Raw genomic sequence first — 18578 nt, 5'->3', positions numbered from 1 at the left:
CACTCACCAACCCACCAACCAACCCACCAACCAACCCACCCACCAACCCACCAACCCACCCACCAACCAACCCACCCACTCACCCACCAACCAACCCACCAACCCACCCACCAACCCACCCACCAACCAACCCACCAACCCACCAACCAACCAACCCACCAACCCACCCACTCACCCACCAACCAACCCACCAACCCACCCACCAACCCACCCACCAACCAACCCACCAACCCACCAACCCACCAACCCACCAACCAACCAACCCAACCACCAACCAACCAACCAACCCACCCACCAACCAACCCACCAACCCACCCACCAACCCACCCACCAACTCACCAACCCACCCACCAACCCACCAACCAACCCACCCACTCACCCAACCCACCAACCCACCCACCAACCCACCAACCCACCAACCAACCCACCAACCCACCAACCAACCAACCAACCCAACCACCAACCAACCCACCCACCAACTCACCAACCCACTCACCAACCCACCAACCAACCCACCCACCAACCCACCCACCAACCCACCCACCAACCAAACCACCAACCAACCCACTCACCAACCAACCCACCCACCAACCAAACCAACCCACCAACCCACCCACCCACCAACCCACCCACACCTCCCACCTCCTCACGCATCGTGTGGCGGGCGATGGGGTGATCCTACAGTGAACTCAGCAGATGTGGTGACGACCACAACGATGACCGACGGAGGAGGAGTTGGTGGTGGCGGCGGTGGTGGTGGTGGCGGTGGTGGTGGCGGTGGTGGCGGTGGTGGTGGTGGTGATCAGCTGCTTGCGAGGCTGTTGGAGGCCGGCTGTCCGGGGTTGGAGGGTGCGACGGGAGGCGACTTGGACTGCCTGTTTCACGACCCGCGGGATGCTGCCTTCGTTGAGTGGCTCATGGACGGAGGGTCGGACGGAGAGGTGAGGGGGGGTGGTGGTGGTGGTGGTGGCGGTGGCGGCGGTGAGCGGGGGGGCGTTTGGTCAGCCGGACGCAACGCGCGGGGAGACCCATAGACTCACCACCACACAGAGACCCATAGACTCATCACACAGACCCATAGACTCACCACATAGAGATCCACAGACTCATCACCACACAAAGACCCATAGACTCATCATCACAGAGAGCCATAGACTCATCATCACACACAGAGACCCACAGACTCACCACACAGACCCATAGATTCATGACACAACAACAACAACGACCGCCATTCGCCACTAAGTAGCGGTGACGTCACCACGACGCTTGTGCCAGGCCATGTGCACCTTGAGGCTATCACGTGAAGTGTCGAACGCCCGCTGGCAGGAGGTCACGGGGCAGACCCAGCAGGTGCCACGGGTCGACTGACCGAGATGACCGAGATGACTGGTTCACACTCACAGACACACACAGACTTTCACACGGACACACACACAGACACACTCACAGACACAGACACACACACGCAGACTCGCACACAGACACACTCACAGACACACTCACAGACACACTCACAGACACACTCACAGACACACTCACAGACACACTCACAGACACACTCACAGACACATTCACAGACACACTCACAGACACACTCACAGACACACTCACAGACACACACAGAGACTCACAGACACACTCACAGACTCACACACACACAGACACACTCACAGACTCACACACTCACAGACACACACACAGACACACACACAGACACACACGCAGACACACTCGCAGACACACTCGCAGACACACACAGACTCACACACACAGACACACTCATAAACACACTCACACACACAGACACACAGACACACACACACACACTCACACAGACAAACACACACAGACAAACACACACAGACACACACTCACAGACACACTCACAGACACACTCACAGACACACACACACACAGACACACACAGACACACACAGACACACACACAGACACACTCACAGACACTCACAGACACACTCACAGACACACACACACAGACACACACTCACAGACACACACTCACAGACACACACTCACAGACACACACTCACAGACACACACACAGACTCGCACACACAGACTCGCACACACACACAGACTCAGTAGTGTAGTGTAGCTAACCGCTACACTACCGTTCCCCACACACACAGACACACTCACACAGACACACACACACAGACACACACACAGACACACACACACAGACACACACACACACAGACACACACACAGACACACACACACAGACACACACACACAGACACACACAGACACACACTCACAGACACACACTCACAGACTCACACACACAGACTCAGTAGTGTAGTGTAGCTAACCGCTTCACTACCGCTCCCCACACACACAGACACACACACACAGACACACACACACAGACACACACACACAGACACACACACAGACACACACACACAGACTCAGTAGTGTAGTGTAGCTAACCGCTACACTACCGCTCCCCCTGGCTGGCTGCTGTTGCTGCTGTTGCTGCTTCTCTAGGGAATTATCAACAAGCATTGCGTGCTGACGGAGGGCGAACTGCAGGCCTTCCAACAGCTGAAGGCGGATTGTAAGTCACTCGCACAGTCACTCACTCGGTTGGGAGAGGTCTCCGTGTCTTTGACGCGGCCATCGTGAACCCCCTGAGAGAGACACCCAGACCCAGGGTCTCAGTGTCTCTGACGCGGCCATCGTGAACCCCCTGAGAGAGACACCCAGACCCAGGGTCTCCGTGTCTTTGACGCGGCCATCGTGAACCCCCTGAGAGAGAGAGAGACACCCAGACCCAGGGTCTCAGTGTCTCTGACACGGCCATCGTGAACCCCCTGAGAGAGACACCCAGACCCAGGGTCTCCGTGTCTCTGACGCGGCCATCGTGAACCCCCTGAGAGAGAGAGAGACACCCAGACCCAGGGTCTCAGTGTCTCTGACGCGGCCATCGTGAACCCCCTGAGAGAGACACCCAGACCCAGGGTCTCAGTGTCTCTGACGCGGCCATCGTGAACCCCCTGAGAGAGACACCCAGACCCAGGGTCTCAGTGTCTTTGACGCGGCCATCGTGAACCCCCTGAGAGAGACACCCAGACCCAGGGTCTCCGTGTCTTTGACGCGGCCATCGTGAACCCCCTGAGAGAGAGAGAGACACCCAGACCCAGGGTCTCAGTGTCTCTGACGCGGCCATCGTGAACCCCCTGAGAGAGAGAGAGACACCCAGACCCAGGGTCTCCGTGTCTCTGACGCGGCCATCGTGAACCCCCTGAGAGAGAGAGAGACACCCAGACCCAGGGTCTCAGTGTCTCTGACGCGGCCATCGTGAACCCCCTGAGAGAGACACCCAGACCCAGGGTCTCCGTGTCTTTGACGCGGCCATCGTGAACCCCCTGAGAGAGAGAGAGACACCCAGACCCAGGGTCTCAGTGTCTCTGACACGGCCATCGTGAACCCCCTGAGAGAGACACCCAGACCCAGGGTCTCCGTGTCTCTGACGCGGCCATCGTGAACCCCCTGAGAGAGAGAGAGACACCCAGACCCAGGGTCTCAGTGTCTCTGACGCGGCCATCGTGAACCCCCTGAGAGAGACACCCAGACCCAGGGTCTCAGTGTCTCTGACGCGGCCATCGTGAACCCCCTGAGAGAGACACCCAGACCCAGGGTCTCAGTGTCTTTGACGCGGCCATCGTGAACCCCCTGAGAGAGACACCCAGACCCAGGGTCTCAGTGTCTTTGACGCGGCCATCGTGAACCCCCTGAAGGAGACACCCAGACCCAGGGTCTCAGTGTCTCCGACACGGCCATCGTGAACCCCCTGAGAGAGACACCCAGACCCAGGGTCTCAGTGTCTCTGACGCGGCCATCGTGAACCCCCTGAGAGAGACACCCAGACCCAGGGTCTCAGTGTCTCTGACGCGGCCATCGTGAACCCCCTGAAGGAGACACCCAGACCCAGGGTCTCAGTGTCTCTGACGCGGCCATCGTGAACCCCCTGAGAGAGAGACACCCAGACCCAGGGTCTCAGTGTCTCTGACACGGCCATCGTGAACCCCCTGAGAGAGACACCCAGACCCAGGGTCTCAGTGTCTCTGACGCGGCCATCGTGAACCCCCTGAGAGAGACACCCAGACCCAGGGTCTCAGTGTCTCTGACGCGGCCATCGTGAACCCCCTGAAGGAGACACCCAGACCCAGGGTCTCCGTGTCTCTGACACGGCCATCGTGAACCCCCTGAGAGAGACACCCAGACCCAGGGTCTCAGTGTCTTTGACACGGCCATCGTGAACCCCCTGAGAGAGAGACACCCAGACCCAGGGTCTCAGTGTCTCTGACACGGCCATCGTGAACCCCCTGAGAGAGAGACACCCAGACCCAGGGTCTCAGTGTCTCTGACACGGCCATCGTGAACCCCCTGAAGGAGACACCCAGACCCAGGGTCTCAGTGTCTCTGACACGGCCATCGTGAACCCCCTGAAGGAGACACCCAGACCCAGGGTCTCAGTGTCTTTGACGCGGCCATCGTGAACCCCCTGAAGGAGACACCCAGACCCAGGGTCTCAGTGTCTCTGACGCGGCCATCGTGAACCCCCTGAGAGAGAGACACCCAGACCCAGGGTCTCAGTGTCTCTGACACGGCCATCGTGAACCCCCTGAGAGAGACACCCAGACCCAGGGTCTCAGTGTCTCTGACGCGGCCATCGTGAACCCCCTGAGAGAGAGAGAGACACCCAGACCCAGGGTCTCAGTGTCTCTGACGCGGCCATCGTGAACCCCCTGAGAGAGACACCCAGACCCAGGGTCTCAGTGTCTCTGACGCGGCCATCGTGAACCCCCTGAGAGAGACACCCAGACCCAGGGTCTCAGTGTCTCTGACGCGGCCATCGTGAACCCCCTGAAGGAGACACCCAGACCCAGGGTCTCCGTGTCTCTGACACGGCCATCGTGAACCCCCTGAGAGAGACACCCAGACCCAGGGTCTCAGTGTCTTTGACACGGCCATCGTGAACCCCCTGAGAGAGAGACACCCAGACCCAGGGTCTCAGTGTCTCTGACACGGCCATCGTGAACCCCCTGAGAGAGAGACACCCAGACCCAGGGTCTCAGTGTCTCTGACACGGCCATCGTGAACCCCCTGAAGGAGACACCCAGACCCAGGGTCTCAGTGTCTCTGACACGGCCATCGTGAACCCCCTGAAGGAGACACCCAGACCCAGGGTCTCAGTGTCTCTGACGCGGCCATCGTGAACCCCCTGAAGGAGACACCCAGACCCAGGGTCTCCGTGTCTCTGACACGGCCATCGTGAACCCCCTGAGAGAGACACCCAGACCCAGGGTCTCAGTGTCTTTGACACGGCCATCGTGAACCCCCTGAGAGAGAGACACCCAGACCCAGGGTCTCAGTGTCTCTGACACGGCCATCGTGAACCCCCTGAGAGAGAGACACCCAGACCCAGGGTCTCAGTGTCTCTGACACGGCCATCGTGAACCCCCTGAAGGAGACACCCAGACCCAGGGTCTCAGTGTCTCTGACGCGGCCATCGTGAACCCCCTGAAGGAGACACCCAGACCCAGGGTCTCAGTGTCTCTGACGCGGCCATCGTGAACCCCCTGAGAGAGAGACACCCAGACCCAGGGTCTCAGTGTCTCTGACACGGCCATCGTGAACCCCCTGAAGGAGACACCCAGACCCAGGGTCTCAGTGTCTCTGACGCGGCCATCGTGAACCCCCTGAGAGAGACACCCAGACCCAGGGTCTCAGTGTCTCTGACGCGGCCATCGTGAACCCCCTGTAGGAGACACCCAGACCCAGGGTCTCAGTGTCTCTGACGCGGCCATCGTGAACCCCCTGAAGGAGACACCCAGACCCAGGGTCTCAGTGTCTCTGACACGGCCATCGTGAACCCCCTGAGAGAGACACCCAGACCCAGGGTCTCAGTGTCTCTGACGCGGCCATCGTGAACCCCCTGAAGGAGACACCCAGACCCAGGGTCTCAGTGTCTCTGACACGGCCATCGTGAACCCCCTGAGAGAGACACCCAGACCCAGGGTCTCAGTGTCTCTGACGCGGCCATCGTGAACCCCCTGAAGGAGACACCCAGACCCAGGGTCTCAGTGTCTCTGACACGGCCATCGTGAACCCCCTGAAGGAGACACCCAGACCCAGGGTCTCAGTGTCTCTGACGCGGCCATCGTGAACCCCCTGAGAGAGACACCCAGACCCAGGGTCTCAGTGTCTCTGACGCGGCCATCGTGAACCCCCTGAGAGAGACACCCAGACCCAGGGTCTCAGTGTCTCTGACGCGGCCATCGTGAACCCCCTGAAGGAGACACCCAGACCCAGGGTCTCAGTGTCTCTGACACGGCCATCGTGAACCCCCTGACAGAGACACCCAGACCCAGGGTCTCAGTGTCTCTGGCGCGGCCATCGTGAACCCCCTGAAGGAGACACCCAGACCCAGGGTCTCAGTGTCTCCGACACGGCCATCGTGAACCCCCTGAAGGAGACACCCAGACCCAGGGTCTCAGTGTCTCTGACGCGGCCATCGTGAACCCCCTGAAGGAGACACCCAGACCCAGGGTCTCAGTGTCTCTGACGCGGCCATCGTGAACCCCCTGAAGGAGACACCCAGACCCAGGGTCTCAGTGTCTCTGACGCGGCCATCGTGAACCCCCTGAAGGAGACACCCAGACCCAGGGTCTCAGTGTCTCTGACACGGCCATCGTGAACCCCCTGAGAGAGACACCCAGACCCAGGGTCTCAGTGTCTCTGACGCGGCCATCGTGAACCCCCTGAGAGAGAGAGAGACACCCAGACCCAGGGTCTCAGTGTCTCTGACGCGGCCATCGTGAACCCCCTGAGAGAGAGAGAGACACCCAGACCCAGGGCTTGAACCCTGACCCCAGGGCTTGAACCCTGACCCCAGGGTCTCAGTGTCTTTAACACGGCCATCGTGAACCCCCTGAGAGAGAGACACCTAGACCCAGGGCTTGAACCCTGACCCAGGGCTTGAACCCTGACCCCAGGGTCTCAGTGTCTTTAACACGGCCACTGTGAACCCCTGAGAGAGAGACACCTAGACCCAGGGCTTGAACCCTGACCCCAGGGCTTGAACCTTGACCCCAGGGTCTCAGTGTCTCTGACATGGCCATCGTGAACCCCCTGAGAGAGAGAGAGACACCCAGACCCAGGGCTTGAACCCTGACCCCAGGGCTTGAACCCTGACCCCAGGGTCTCAGTGTCTCTGACACGGCCATCGTGAACCCCCTGAGAGAGACACCCAGACCCAGGGCTTGAACCCTGACCCCAGGGTCTTAGTGTCTTTAACACGGCCACTGTGAACCCCTGAGAGAGACACCTAGACCCAGGGCTTGAACCCTGACCCCAGGGCTTGAACCCTGACCCCAGGGTCTCAGTGTCTCTGACATGGCCATCGTGAACCCCCTGAGAGAGAGAGACACACCCAGACCCAGGGCTTGAACCCTGACCCCAGGGCTTGAACCCTGACCCCAGGGTCTCAGTGTCTCTGACACGGCCATCGTGAACCCCCTGAGAGAGAGACACCCAGACCCAGGGTCTCAGTGTCTCTGACACGGCCATCGTGAACCCCCTGAGAGAGACACCCAGACCCAGGGTCTCAGTGTCTCTGACGCGGCCATCGTGAACCCCCTGAGAGAGAGAGAGACACCCAGACCCAGGGTCTCAGTGTCTCTGACGCGGCCATCGTGAACCCCCTGAGAGAGACACCCAGACCCAGGGTCTCAGTGTCTCTGACGCGGCCATCGTGAACCCCCTGAGAGAGACACCCAGACCCAGGGTCTCAGTGTCTCTGACGCGGCCATCGTGAACCCCCTGAAGGAGACACCCAGACCCAGGGTCTCCGTGTCTCTGACACGGCCATCGTGAACCCCCTGAGAGAGACACCCAGACCCAGGGTCTCAGTGTCTTTGACACGGCCATCGTGAACCCCCTGAGAGAGAGACACCCAGACCCAGGGTCTCAGTGTCTCTGACACGGCCATCGTGAACCCCCTGAGAGAGAGACACCCAGACCCAGGGTCTCAGTGTCTCTGACACGGCCATCGTGAACCCCCTGAAGGAGACACCCAGACCCAGGGTCTCAGTGTCTCTGACACGGCCATCGTGAACCCCCTGAAGGAGACACCCAGACCCAGGGTCTCAGTGTCTCTGACGCGGCCATCGTGAACCCCCTGAAGGAGACACCCAGACCCAGGGTCTCCGTGTCTCTGACACGGCCATCGTGAACCCCCTGAGAGAGACACCCAGACCCAGGGTCTCAGTGTCTTTGACACGGCCATCGTGAACCCCCTGAGAGAGAGACACCCAGACCCAGGGTCTCAGTGTCTCTGACACGGCCATCGTGAACCCCCTGAGAGAGAGACACCCAGACCCAGGGTCTCAGTGTCTCTGACACGGCCATCGTGAACCCCCTGAAGGAGACACCCAGACCCAGGGTCTCAGTGTCTCTGACGCGGCCATCGTGAACCCCCTGAAGGAGACACCCAGACCCAGGGTCTCAGTGTCTCTGACGCGGCCATCGTGAACCCCCTGAGAGAGAGACACCCAGACCCAGGGTCTCAGTGTCTCTGACACGGCCATCGTGAACCCCCTGAAGGAGACACCCAGACCCAGGGTCTCAGTGTCTCTGACGCGGCCATCGTGAACCCCCTGAGAGAGACACCCAGACCCAGGGTCTCAGTGTCTCTGACGCGGCCATCGTGAACCCCCTGTAGGAGACACCCAGACCCAGGGTCTCAGTGTCTCTGACGCGGCCATCGTGAACCCCCTGAAGGAGACACCCAGACCCAGGGTCTCAGTGTCTCTGACACGGCCATCGTGAACCCCCTGAGAGAGACACCCAGACCCAGGGTCTCAGTGTCTCTGACGCGGCCATCGTGAACCCCCTGAAGGAGACACCCAGACCCAGGGTCTCAGTGTCTCTGACACGGCCATCGTGAACCCCCTGAGAGAGACACCCAGACCCAGGGTCTCAGTGTCTCTGACGCGGCCATCGTGAACCCCCTGAAGGAGACACCCAGACCCAGGGTCTCAGTGTCTCTGACACGGCCATCGTGAACCCCCTGAAGGAGACACCCAGACCCAGGGTCTCAGTGTCTCTGACGCGGCCATCGTGAACCCCCTGAGAGAGACACCCAGACCCAGGGTCTCAGTGTCTCTGACGCGGCCATCGTGAACCCCCTGAGAGAGACACCCAGACCCAGGGTCTCAGTGTCTCTGACGCGGCCATCGTGAACCCCCTGAAGGAGACACCCAGACCCAGGGTCTCAGTGTCTCTGACACGGCCATCGTGAACCCCCTGACAGAGACACCCAGACCCAGGGTCTCAGTGTCTCTGGCGCGGCCATCGTGAACCCCCTGAAGGAGACACCCAGACCCAGGGTCTCAGTGTCTCCGACACGGCCATCGTGAACCCCCTGAAGGAGACACCCAGACCCAGGGTCTCAGTGTCTCTGACGCGGCCATCGTGAACCCCCTGAAGGAGACACCCAGACCCAGGGTCTCAGTGTCTCTGACGCGGCCATCGTGAACCCCCTGAAGGAGACACCCAGACCCAGGGTCTCAGTGTCTCTGACGCGGCCATCGTGAACCCCCTGAAGGAGACACCCAGACCCAGGGTCTCAGTGTCTCTGACACGGCCATCGTGAACCCCCTGAGAGAGACACCCAGACCCAGGGTCTCAGTGTCTCTGACGCGGCCATCGTGAACCCCCTGAGAGAGAGAGAGACACCCAGACCCAGGGTCTCAGTGTCTCTGACGCGGCCATCGTGAACCCCCTGAGAGAGAGAGAGACACCCAGACCCAGGGCTTGAACCCTGACCCCAGGGCTTGAACCCTGACCCCAGGGTCTCAGTGTCTTTAACACGGCCATCGTGAACCCCCTGAGAGAGAGACACCTAGACCCAGGGCTTGAACCCTGACCCAGGGCTTGAACCCTGACCCCAGGGTCTCAGTGTCTTTAACACGGCCACTGTGAACCCCTGAGAGAGAGACACCTAGACCCAGGGCTTGAACCCTGACCCCAGGGCTTGAACCTTGACCCCAGGGTCTCAGTGTCTCTGACATGGCCATCGTGAACCCCCTGAGAGAGAGAGAGACACCCAGACCCAGGGCTTGAACCCTGACCCCAGGGCTTGAACCCTGACCCCAGGGTCTCAGTGTCTCTGACACGGCCATCGTGAACCCCCTGAGAGAGACACCCAGACCCAGGGCTTGAACCCTGACCCCAGGGTCTTAGTGTCTTTAACACGGCCACTGTGAACCCCTGAGAGAGACACCTAGACCCAGGGCTTGAACCCTGACCCCAGGGCTTGAACCCTGACCCCAGGGTCTCAGTGTCTCTGACATGGCCATCGTGAACCCCCTGAGAGAGAGAGACACACCCAGACCCAGGGCTTGAACCCTGACCCCAGGGCTTGAACCCTGACCCCAGGGTCTCAGTGTCTCTGACACGGCCATCGTGAACCCCCTGAGAGAGACACCCAGACCCAGGGCTTGAACCCTGACCCCAGGGTCTCAGTGTCTTTAACACGGCCACTGTGAACCCCTGAGAGAGACACCTAGACCCAGGGCTTGAACCCTGACCCCAGGGCTTGAACCCTGACCCCAGGGTCTCAGTGTCTCTGACATGGCCATCGTGAACCCCCTGAGAGAGAGAGACACACCCAGACCCAGGGCTTGAACCCTGACCCCAGGGTCTCAGTGTCTTTAACACGGCCATCGTGAACCCCCTGAGAGAGAGACACCTAGACCCAGGGCTTGAACCCTGACCCCAGGGCTTGAACCCTGACCCCAGGGTCTCAGTGTCTTTAACACGGCCACTGTGAACCCCTGAGAGGGAGACACCTAGACCCAGGGCTTGAACCCTGACCCCAGGGCTTGAACCCTGACCCCAGGGCTTGAACCCTGACCCCAGGGTCTCGGTGTCTCCCACATGGCCATCGTGAACCCCTTGAGAGAGACCCATGGCTTGAACCCTGACCCCAGGGCTTGAACCCTGACCCCAGGGCTTGAACCCTGACCCCAGAGTCTCAGTGTCTCTGACGCGGCCATCGTGAACCCAGGGGTGCCGTTGCTGTACGGTGCAGACTTGGAGTCGGCTCTTGGCGATGTGGGCGGCGTGGAGGGCGATGTGGGCGGTGTGGAGGGCGATGTGGGCGGTGTGATGGAGGAGGAGGAGGATGATGAGGAGGCACTGGAGACTGAGGTGCAGCGTCTGGAGGGTGAGGTGGAGCATCTGAGGTGGGTGGTGACGGGTTAGAAGGTGCATCGCCATCATTACTACCGCCACCTTCATCACCACCACCATCACCGCCACCGCCGCAATCGGTACCACCGCCACCTCTTCAATTGTTCTTGCCATCACCCACCACCATCGCCACCACCATCGCCACCACCATCACCACCATCACCACTGTCATCGCCACCACCATCACCACCACCGCCACCACCACCGCCACCACCATCACCACTATCATCGCCACCATCACCACCACCACCACCGCCACCATCACCACAATCATCGCCACCATCACCACCACCACCACCACCGCCACCATCACCACAATCATCGCCACCATCACCACCACCGCCACCATCACCACAATCATCGCCACCACCACCTCCACCATCACCACCATCACCACCATCACCACCACCGCCACCACCATCACCACCATCACCACCACCGCCACCACCATCACCACCGCCACCACCATCACCACTATCATCGCCATCGGTACCACCGCCACCTTCGATTGTTCTCACCACCACCACCATCACCGCCATCATCACCACCACCGCCATCACCACCACCATCACCGCCACCATCGCCATCATCACCACCACCACCTTCAATTAATCTCACCATCACCACCATCACCACCACCATCACCGCTACCATCGCCATCACCACCACCACCACCACCTTCAATTATTCTCACCATCACCACCATCACCACCACTCCTCCCTCTCCTCCCTCTCCTCCCCCCCTCCCACATGCAGGAAACTCGAGTGGATCGAAATCCAGCGCCAGGCCAAGGCGCGGTCTCTCCTCCACCGCCTTGACAAATCGTCATCGTCATCATCATCGTCGTCATCATCGTCGTCATCATCATCATCATCATCCGCACTGCGTCTCCGCTCCGAGCGCTCGCTGGTGGACGCGGCTCTCCGCTCCGTGTCGGAGGAGGCGGTGAGGGTCGCCGCCGCGCTGGGGCGGGAAGACCCTGCCGACCGGTTCCTGTGGGCGGTGGAAGTGGAGTTGGGGGATTATCTTCGCAAGGAGGAGTTCTACACCAGCCGGGTGCTGCGTCTCGCACAGACGATGTTGGGACGTGTTGGTGACGAGGTGGTGAGTGTGTGTGTGTGTGGCACAGTGGGGAGCGGTAGTGTAGTGGTGTGTGTAGTAGTAGTGTATAGTGTAGTAGTGTAGTGTAGTGGATAGTGTGTAGTGTAGTGTAGTAGTGTAGTGTGTAGTGTAGTGTATAGTGTAGTAGTGTAGTGTATAGTGTAGTTAGTAGTGTAGTAGTGTATAGTGTAGTAGTGTAGTGTGTAGTGTAGTGGATAGTGTGTAGTGTAGTGTATAGTGTGTAGTGTAGTGTATAGTGTAGTAGTGTAGTGTATAGTGTAGTTAGTAGTGTAGTAGTGTATAGTGTAGTGTAGTAGTGTATAGTGTAGTGTATAGGGTAGTGTAGTAGTGTATAGTGTAGTGTAGTAGTGTATAGTGTAGTAGTGTATAGTGTAGTAGTGTATAGTGTAGTAGTGTATAGTGTAGTGTATAGTGTAGTTAGTAGTGTAGTAGTGTATAGTGTAGTGTATAGTGTAGTTAGTAGTGTAGTAGTGTATAGTGTAGTGTAGTAGTGTATAGTGTAGTGTGTATAGTGTGGGCGGTGGACGTGGAGTTGGGGGATTATCTTCGCAAGGAGGAGTTCTACACCAGCCGGGTGCTGCGCCTAGCACAGAGGGTGTTGGGACGCGCTGGAGATGCGGTGGGGGAGGGCGATGATGATGACGTGGTGAGTGTGTGTGTGTGTGGTACAGTGGGGAGCGGTAGTGGTGTATAGTGTAGTGTACAGTGTAGTAGTGGTGTATAGTGTAGTGTATAGTGTAGTGTACAGTGTAGTAGTGGTGTATAGTGTAGTGTATAGTGTAGTAGTGTATAGTGTAATAGTGTATAGCGTAGTGTATAGTGTAGTGTAGTAGTGTATAGTGGTGTGTAGTGGTGTATAGTGTAGTGTATAGTGTAGTGTATAGTGGTGTGTAGTGGTGTATAGTGTAGTATATAGTGTAGTGTAGTAGTGTGTGATGGTGATGATGATGATGGTGGTGATGATGATGATGATGGTGGTGATGATGATGGTGATGATGATGATGATGGTGATGATGGTGATGATGGTGATGATGATGGTGATGATGATGGTGATGATGATGATGGTGATGATGGTGGTGATGATGATGGTGGTGATGATGATGATGGTGGTGATGATGATGATGATGGTGGTGATGGTGATGATGGTGATGATGGTGGTGATGATGATGGTGATGATGGTGATGATGATGGTGATGATGGTGGTGATGATGATGGTGATGATGGTGATGATGATGATGGTGGTGATGGTGATGATGATGATGGTGGTGATGATGGTGATGCTCTCTCCTCACCACCTCCTCACCTAATCACATTTCGTCTTGTTTTACATTTTTCAACAGAATCCCAACGCTGCCAACGCAGATACCGGTGGTGGTGGTGGTGGCGGTGGTGGTGGTGGGGGTGGTGGTGGTGGTGGTGGCGGTGATGATCGTGGTGATGGTGGTGGTGGTGGTGGTGATGATGATCGTGGTGGTGGCGGTGGTGGTGGTGGTGGCGGTGGTGGTGGTGGTGGTGGGGGTGGTGGTGGTGGTGGTGGCGGTGATGATCGTGGTGATGGTGGTGGTGGTGGTGGTGATGATGATCGTGGTGGTGGCGGTGGTGGTGGTGGCGGTGATGATCGTGGTGATGGTGGTGGTGGTGGTGGTGGTGGCGGTGGTGGTGCCGATAGTGGTCTCGCCAGCTATGGTGATGGTAGCGGTGGTGGTGGTGGTGATGATGCTACCTGTGGTGATGGTGATGGTGGTGGTGGAGGAACCTGTGGTGATGGTGGTGGTGGTGATGGTGGTGGCGGTGGTGCTACCTGTGATGATGGTGGTGGTGGTGCTGGTGGTGGTGGTGCTGCTACCTGTGATGACGATGCTACTGCTGCTACCTGTGATGCTACCACCACCACCACCGCTGCTGCTGCTGCCGCTGCTGCTGCTGCTGGTAGTCCCCGCTGCAGTAGAACCTGCGCTGCCTCCGTTGAGCAGCTGGCGTTGACGCTGTCGCAGCTGCAGGGCGCGTGCTGGGAGCGGAGCGAGGCGCTAGCGGGCCACGCCGGGGCGCACGAGGCCGCGGCGAGGGCAGCGCTGGGCTGGGCACGCGGCGGCCTGCGCCAGCTGGAGGGCTCCGATCGCGTGAGTTGGAATCAATGTGGTGGTGGTGGTGGTTGTCGTGGTGGTGGTTGTTGTTGTTGTCGCGGTCAATATCGTGTTCACTATCCTCATCATCGTCATCATCGTCACGGTCAATACCATCGTCAACATCGTCTTCACTATCATCATCGTCACCATCATCATCACCATCGTCACCATCGTCATCATCACCATCATCATCACCATCGTCATCATCGACATCGTCGTCGTCGTCATCATCACCATCATCACCATTGTCTTCACTATCATCGTCATCATCGACATCATCAACATCAACATCGTCATCGCCATCGTCTTCATCATCACCTTCATCATCATCGTCACCATCGTCGTTTTCACCATCACCATCATCATCATCGCTACCATCATCATCATCGCTACCATCATTATCATCGTTACCATCATCGTCACCATCATCTTCACTATCATCATCATCATCGTGTTCACTACCATCATCATCATCACCATCATCATCACCTCCACCATCATCATCACCGTCATCATTATCATCGTCACCATCATCATCATTGCTACCATCATCATCACCACCATCATCATCATCATCATCACCATCATCATCATCACCTCCACCACCATCATCATCATCACCTCCACCACCATCATCATCATCACCTCCACCACCTCCACCACCACCATCACCACCACCTCCACCATCACCACCACCATCACCACCACCATCATCACCTCCGCCACCACCATCATCATCATCACCACCTCCACCATCATCATCATCACCTCCACCATCATCATCACCACCACCACCATCATCACCACCACCACCATCATCATCACCACCACCATCATCATCATCACCATCATCACCATCACCACCATCACCACCACCACCACCCCCCCCACCTCTCCCCACAGACCCCACCGAGTGCGAGTTCTCTGCGTCGCCACCATCACCACCATCACCACCCTCTCCCCACAGACCCCACCGAGTGCGAGTTCTCTGCGTCACCACCATCACCACCATCACCACCCTCTCCCCACAGACCCCACCGAGTGCGAGTTCTCTGCGTCACCACCATCACCACCATCACCACCCTCTCCCCACAGACCCCACCGAGTGCGAGTTCTCTGCGTCACCACCATCACCACCATCACCACCCTCTCCCCACAGACCCCACCGAGTGCGAGTTCTCTACGTCACCACCACCACCCCCCCCACCTCTCCCCACAGACCCCACCGAGTGCGAGTTCTCTGCGTCACCATCACCACCACCCCCCCACCTCTCCCCACAGACCCCACCGAGTGAGTGTTCTCTGCGTCACCACCACCACCACCCCCCCCCACCTCTCCCCTCTCCCCACAGACCCCACCGAGTGAGTGTTCTCTGCGTGCCCGTCTGGGTGCCACCCTCGGCGCCATCCGCGAGGTGAGCGCCGAGTGCCGCCGCCTGCAGGCCGTGGACTTGCCCCGCCAGCTGCGCCAGCTGTCCCAAGCGCAGGCGCTGCCCGCCACCATCGCCCTGCTGGGCCTCAGCCTGGCGCAGCATCGGCAGGTGCGTGGGGGGTGCGTGGTGGTTGTACACAACTCTTCTGCGTGGCCACAATCTCACTGCGTCGTCACGCTGCGTGTGCACGCTGCATGTACACGCAGCGTGCACACGCAGCGTGTACACGCTCCGTATACACGCTCCCTCCCCGCCCACACTCCCCCTGCCCACACTCCCCCCACCCCCACCCACCCACCTTCCCCCCCACCAACACCCCCACCACCCCCACTACCACCACCACCACTCACTCACTCACTCAACACCACCACCATCACCGCTCACTCACTCACCACCATCACCACCACCACCCCCACTACCACCACTACCCCCACCACCCCCACCACCACCACTACCACCACTCACTCACCACCACCACCACTCACTCACTCACCACCACCATCACCCCCACTACCACCACTACCCCCACCACCACCACCACTACCACCACTCACTCACCACCATCACCACCACTCACTCACTCACTCACCACCACCATCACCCCCACCCCCACCACCACCCCCACTACCACCATTACCACCACCACCCCCACCACCATCACCGCTCACTCACTCACCACCATCACCACCACTCACTCACTCACTCACCACCATCACCACCACTCACTCACCACCACCACCACTCACTCACTCACTCACTCACCCCCACCACCACCCCCACTACCACCACTACCACCACTCACTCACCCCCCCCACCCACCACCCACCCCCACCCACACAAAGATGGACTCACTCACTCACCACCATCACCACCACTCACTCACTCACTCACTCACCACCATCACCACCACTCACTCACCATCATCACCACTCACTCACTCACTCACCACCCACCATCACCCCCACCCCCACCACCACCACCACTACCACCACTACCCCCACTACCCCCACCACCCCCACCACCCCCACCACCACCACCCCCACCACCACCACTACCACCACTCACTCACCACCATCATCACCACTCACTCACTCACTCACCACCACCACCACCACTCACTCACTCACTCACCACCACCACCACCACCACCACCACTACCACCACTCACTCACCACCACCATCACCCCCACCACCACCACCATCACCACCCCCACCACCACCACTACCACCACTCACTCACCACCACCATCACCCCCACCACCACCACCATCACCACCCCCCACCACCACCACTACCACCACTACCACCACTCACTCATCACCCCCACCACCCCACCCCCACTACCACCACTACCACCACTACCACCACTCACTCACTCACTCATCACCCCCACCACCCCCCACTCACTACCACCACTACCACCACTCACCCCCCCCACCCACCACCCACCCCCACCCACACAAAGATGGACTCACTCACTCACCACCACCATCACCCCCACCACCACCACCATCACCACCCCCACCACCACCACTACCACCACTCACTCACCACCACCATCACCCCCACCACCACCACCATCACCACCCCCACCACCACCACTACCACCACTACCACCACTCACTCATCACCCCCACCACCCCACCCCCACTACCACCACTACCACCACTACCACCACTCACTCACTCACTCATCACCCCCACCACCCCCCACTCACTACCACCACTACCACCACTCACCCCCCCCCACCCACCACCCACCCCCACCCACACAAAGATGGACTCACTCACTCACCACCACCATCACCCCCACCACCACCACCATCACCACCCCCACCACCACCACTACCACCACTCACTCACCACCACCATCACCCCCACCACCCCCCACTCACTACCACCACTACCACCACTCACCCCCCCCACCCACCACCCACCCCCACCCACACAAAGATGGACTCACTCACTCACCACCACTCACTCACTCACCCCCCCCACCCCCCACCCCCCCCCACCCAAACAAGTATCCAACCTACTCACCAAGCAGCTCTCTCGCCTGGAGCTGCTGATGGCCCCCCCCCACCCACCACCACCATCACTCACTCACTCACTCACCACCATCACCAACATCACCACCACTCACTCACTCACTCACCACCATCACCAACATCACCACCACTCACTCACCACCACCACTCACCATCACCACTCACTCACTCACCACCACTCACTCACCACCACTCACTCACTCACCACCACCCCCACTACCACCACCACCACTCACTCACCCCCCCCACCACTCACTCACTCACTCACCCCTCCCCGCCCCCCCCCACTCCCCCCACCCACACAAAGATGGAGTCCCATCAGACGCTGGTATCCAACCTACTCACCAAGCAGCTCTCTCGCCTGGAGCTGCTGATGGCGGCCTACGAGGTGGAGCGCCATCGGGCAGCCCAGCTGGCGGGCCTGCTAGGCGAGCTGGTGCATGGCGGGAAGGCGCACGGAGGCCTGCAAGCCGAGATGGAGGCCCACGAAAGGGGGCGGCACTGCCGGGTAGGCCGCTGTGGAACCTTGGAGGAGGTGGAGGAGGAGGTGGAGGAGG

General features: G+C 59.3%; 1 protein-coding gene across 1 annotated transcript; it reads left to right on the top strand.

Moving 5' to 3' along the window:
* The first annotated feature begins 836 nt into the window (after positions 1-836).
* LOC144954566 (uncharacterized) lies at positions 837-14446 on the top strand. Its single transcript, XM_078885035.1, has 5 exons — positions 837-941; positions 2518-2587; positions 11132-11285; positions 12049-12372; positions 14410-14446. The coding sequence occupies exons 1-5, from the start codon at positions 918-920 to the stop codon at positions 14444-14446; spliced, it is 609 nt and encodes a 202-aa protein (XP_078741161.1). The 5' UTR covers positions 837-917.
* The last annotated feature ends 4132 nt before the right edge of the window (positions 14447-18578 follow it).

The sequence above is a fragment of the Lampetra fluviatilis genome, unplaced genomic scaffold, assembly GCF_964198595.1.
Source record: "Lampetra fluviatilis unplaced genomic scaffold, kcLamFluv1.1 SCAFFOLD_426, whole genome shotgun sequence".
In the NCBI taxonomy this organism is placed as follows: Eukaryota; Metazoa; Chordata; class Hyperoartia; order Petromyzontiformes; family Petromyzontidae; genus Lampetra; species Lampetra fluviatilis.
Note: the sequence above shows the minus strand (reverse complement) of the source record. Positions and strands in the feature narration are given on the sequence as shown.

Excerpts from the sequence above, each read along its gene's own strand:
- LOC144954566 (XM_078885035.1), top strand. The coding sequence starts at position 918 with ATGGACGGAGGGTCGGACGGAGAG. Across the intron at positions 2,588-11,131 it reads CCAACAGCTGAAGGCGGATT|ACTTGGAGTCGGCTCTTGGC; the intron begins GTAAGTCACTCG and ends TGTACGGTGCAG. Across the intron at positions 12,373-14,409 it reads CTGCGTCTCGCACAGACGAT|CTGCAGGGCGCGTGCTGGGA; the intron begins GTTGGGACGTGT and ends ACGCTGTCGCAG.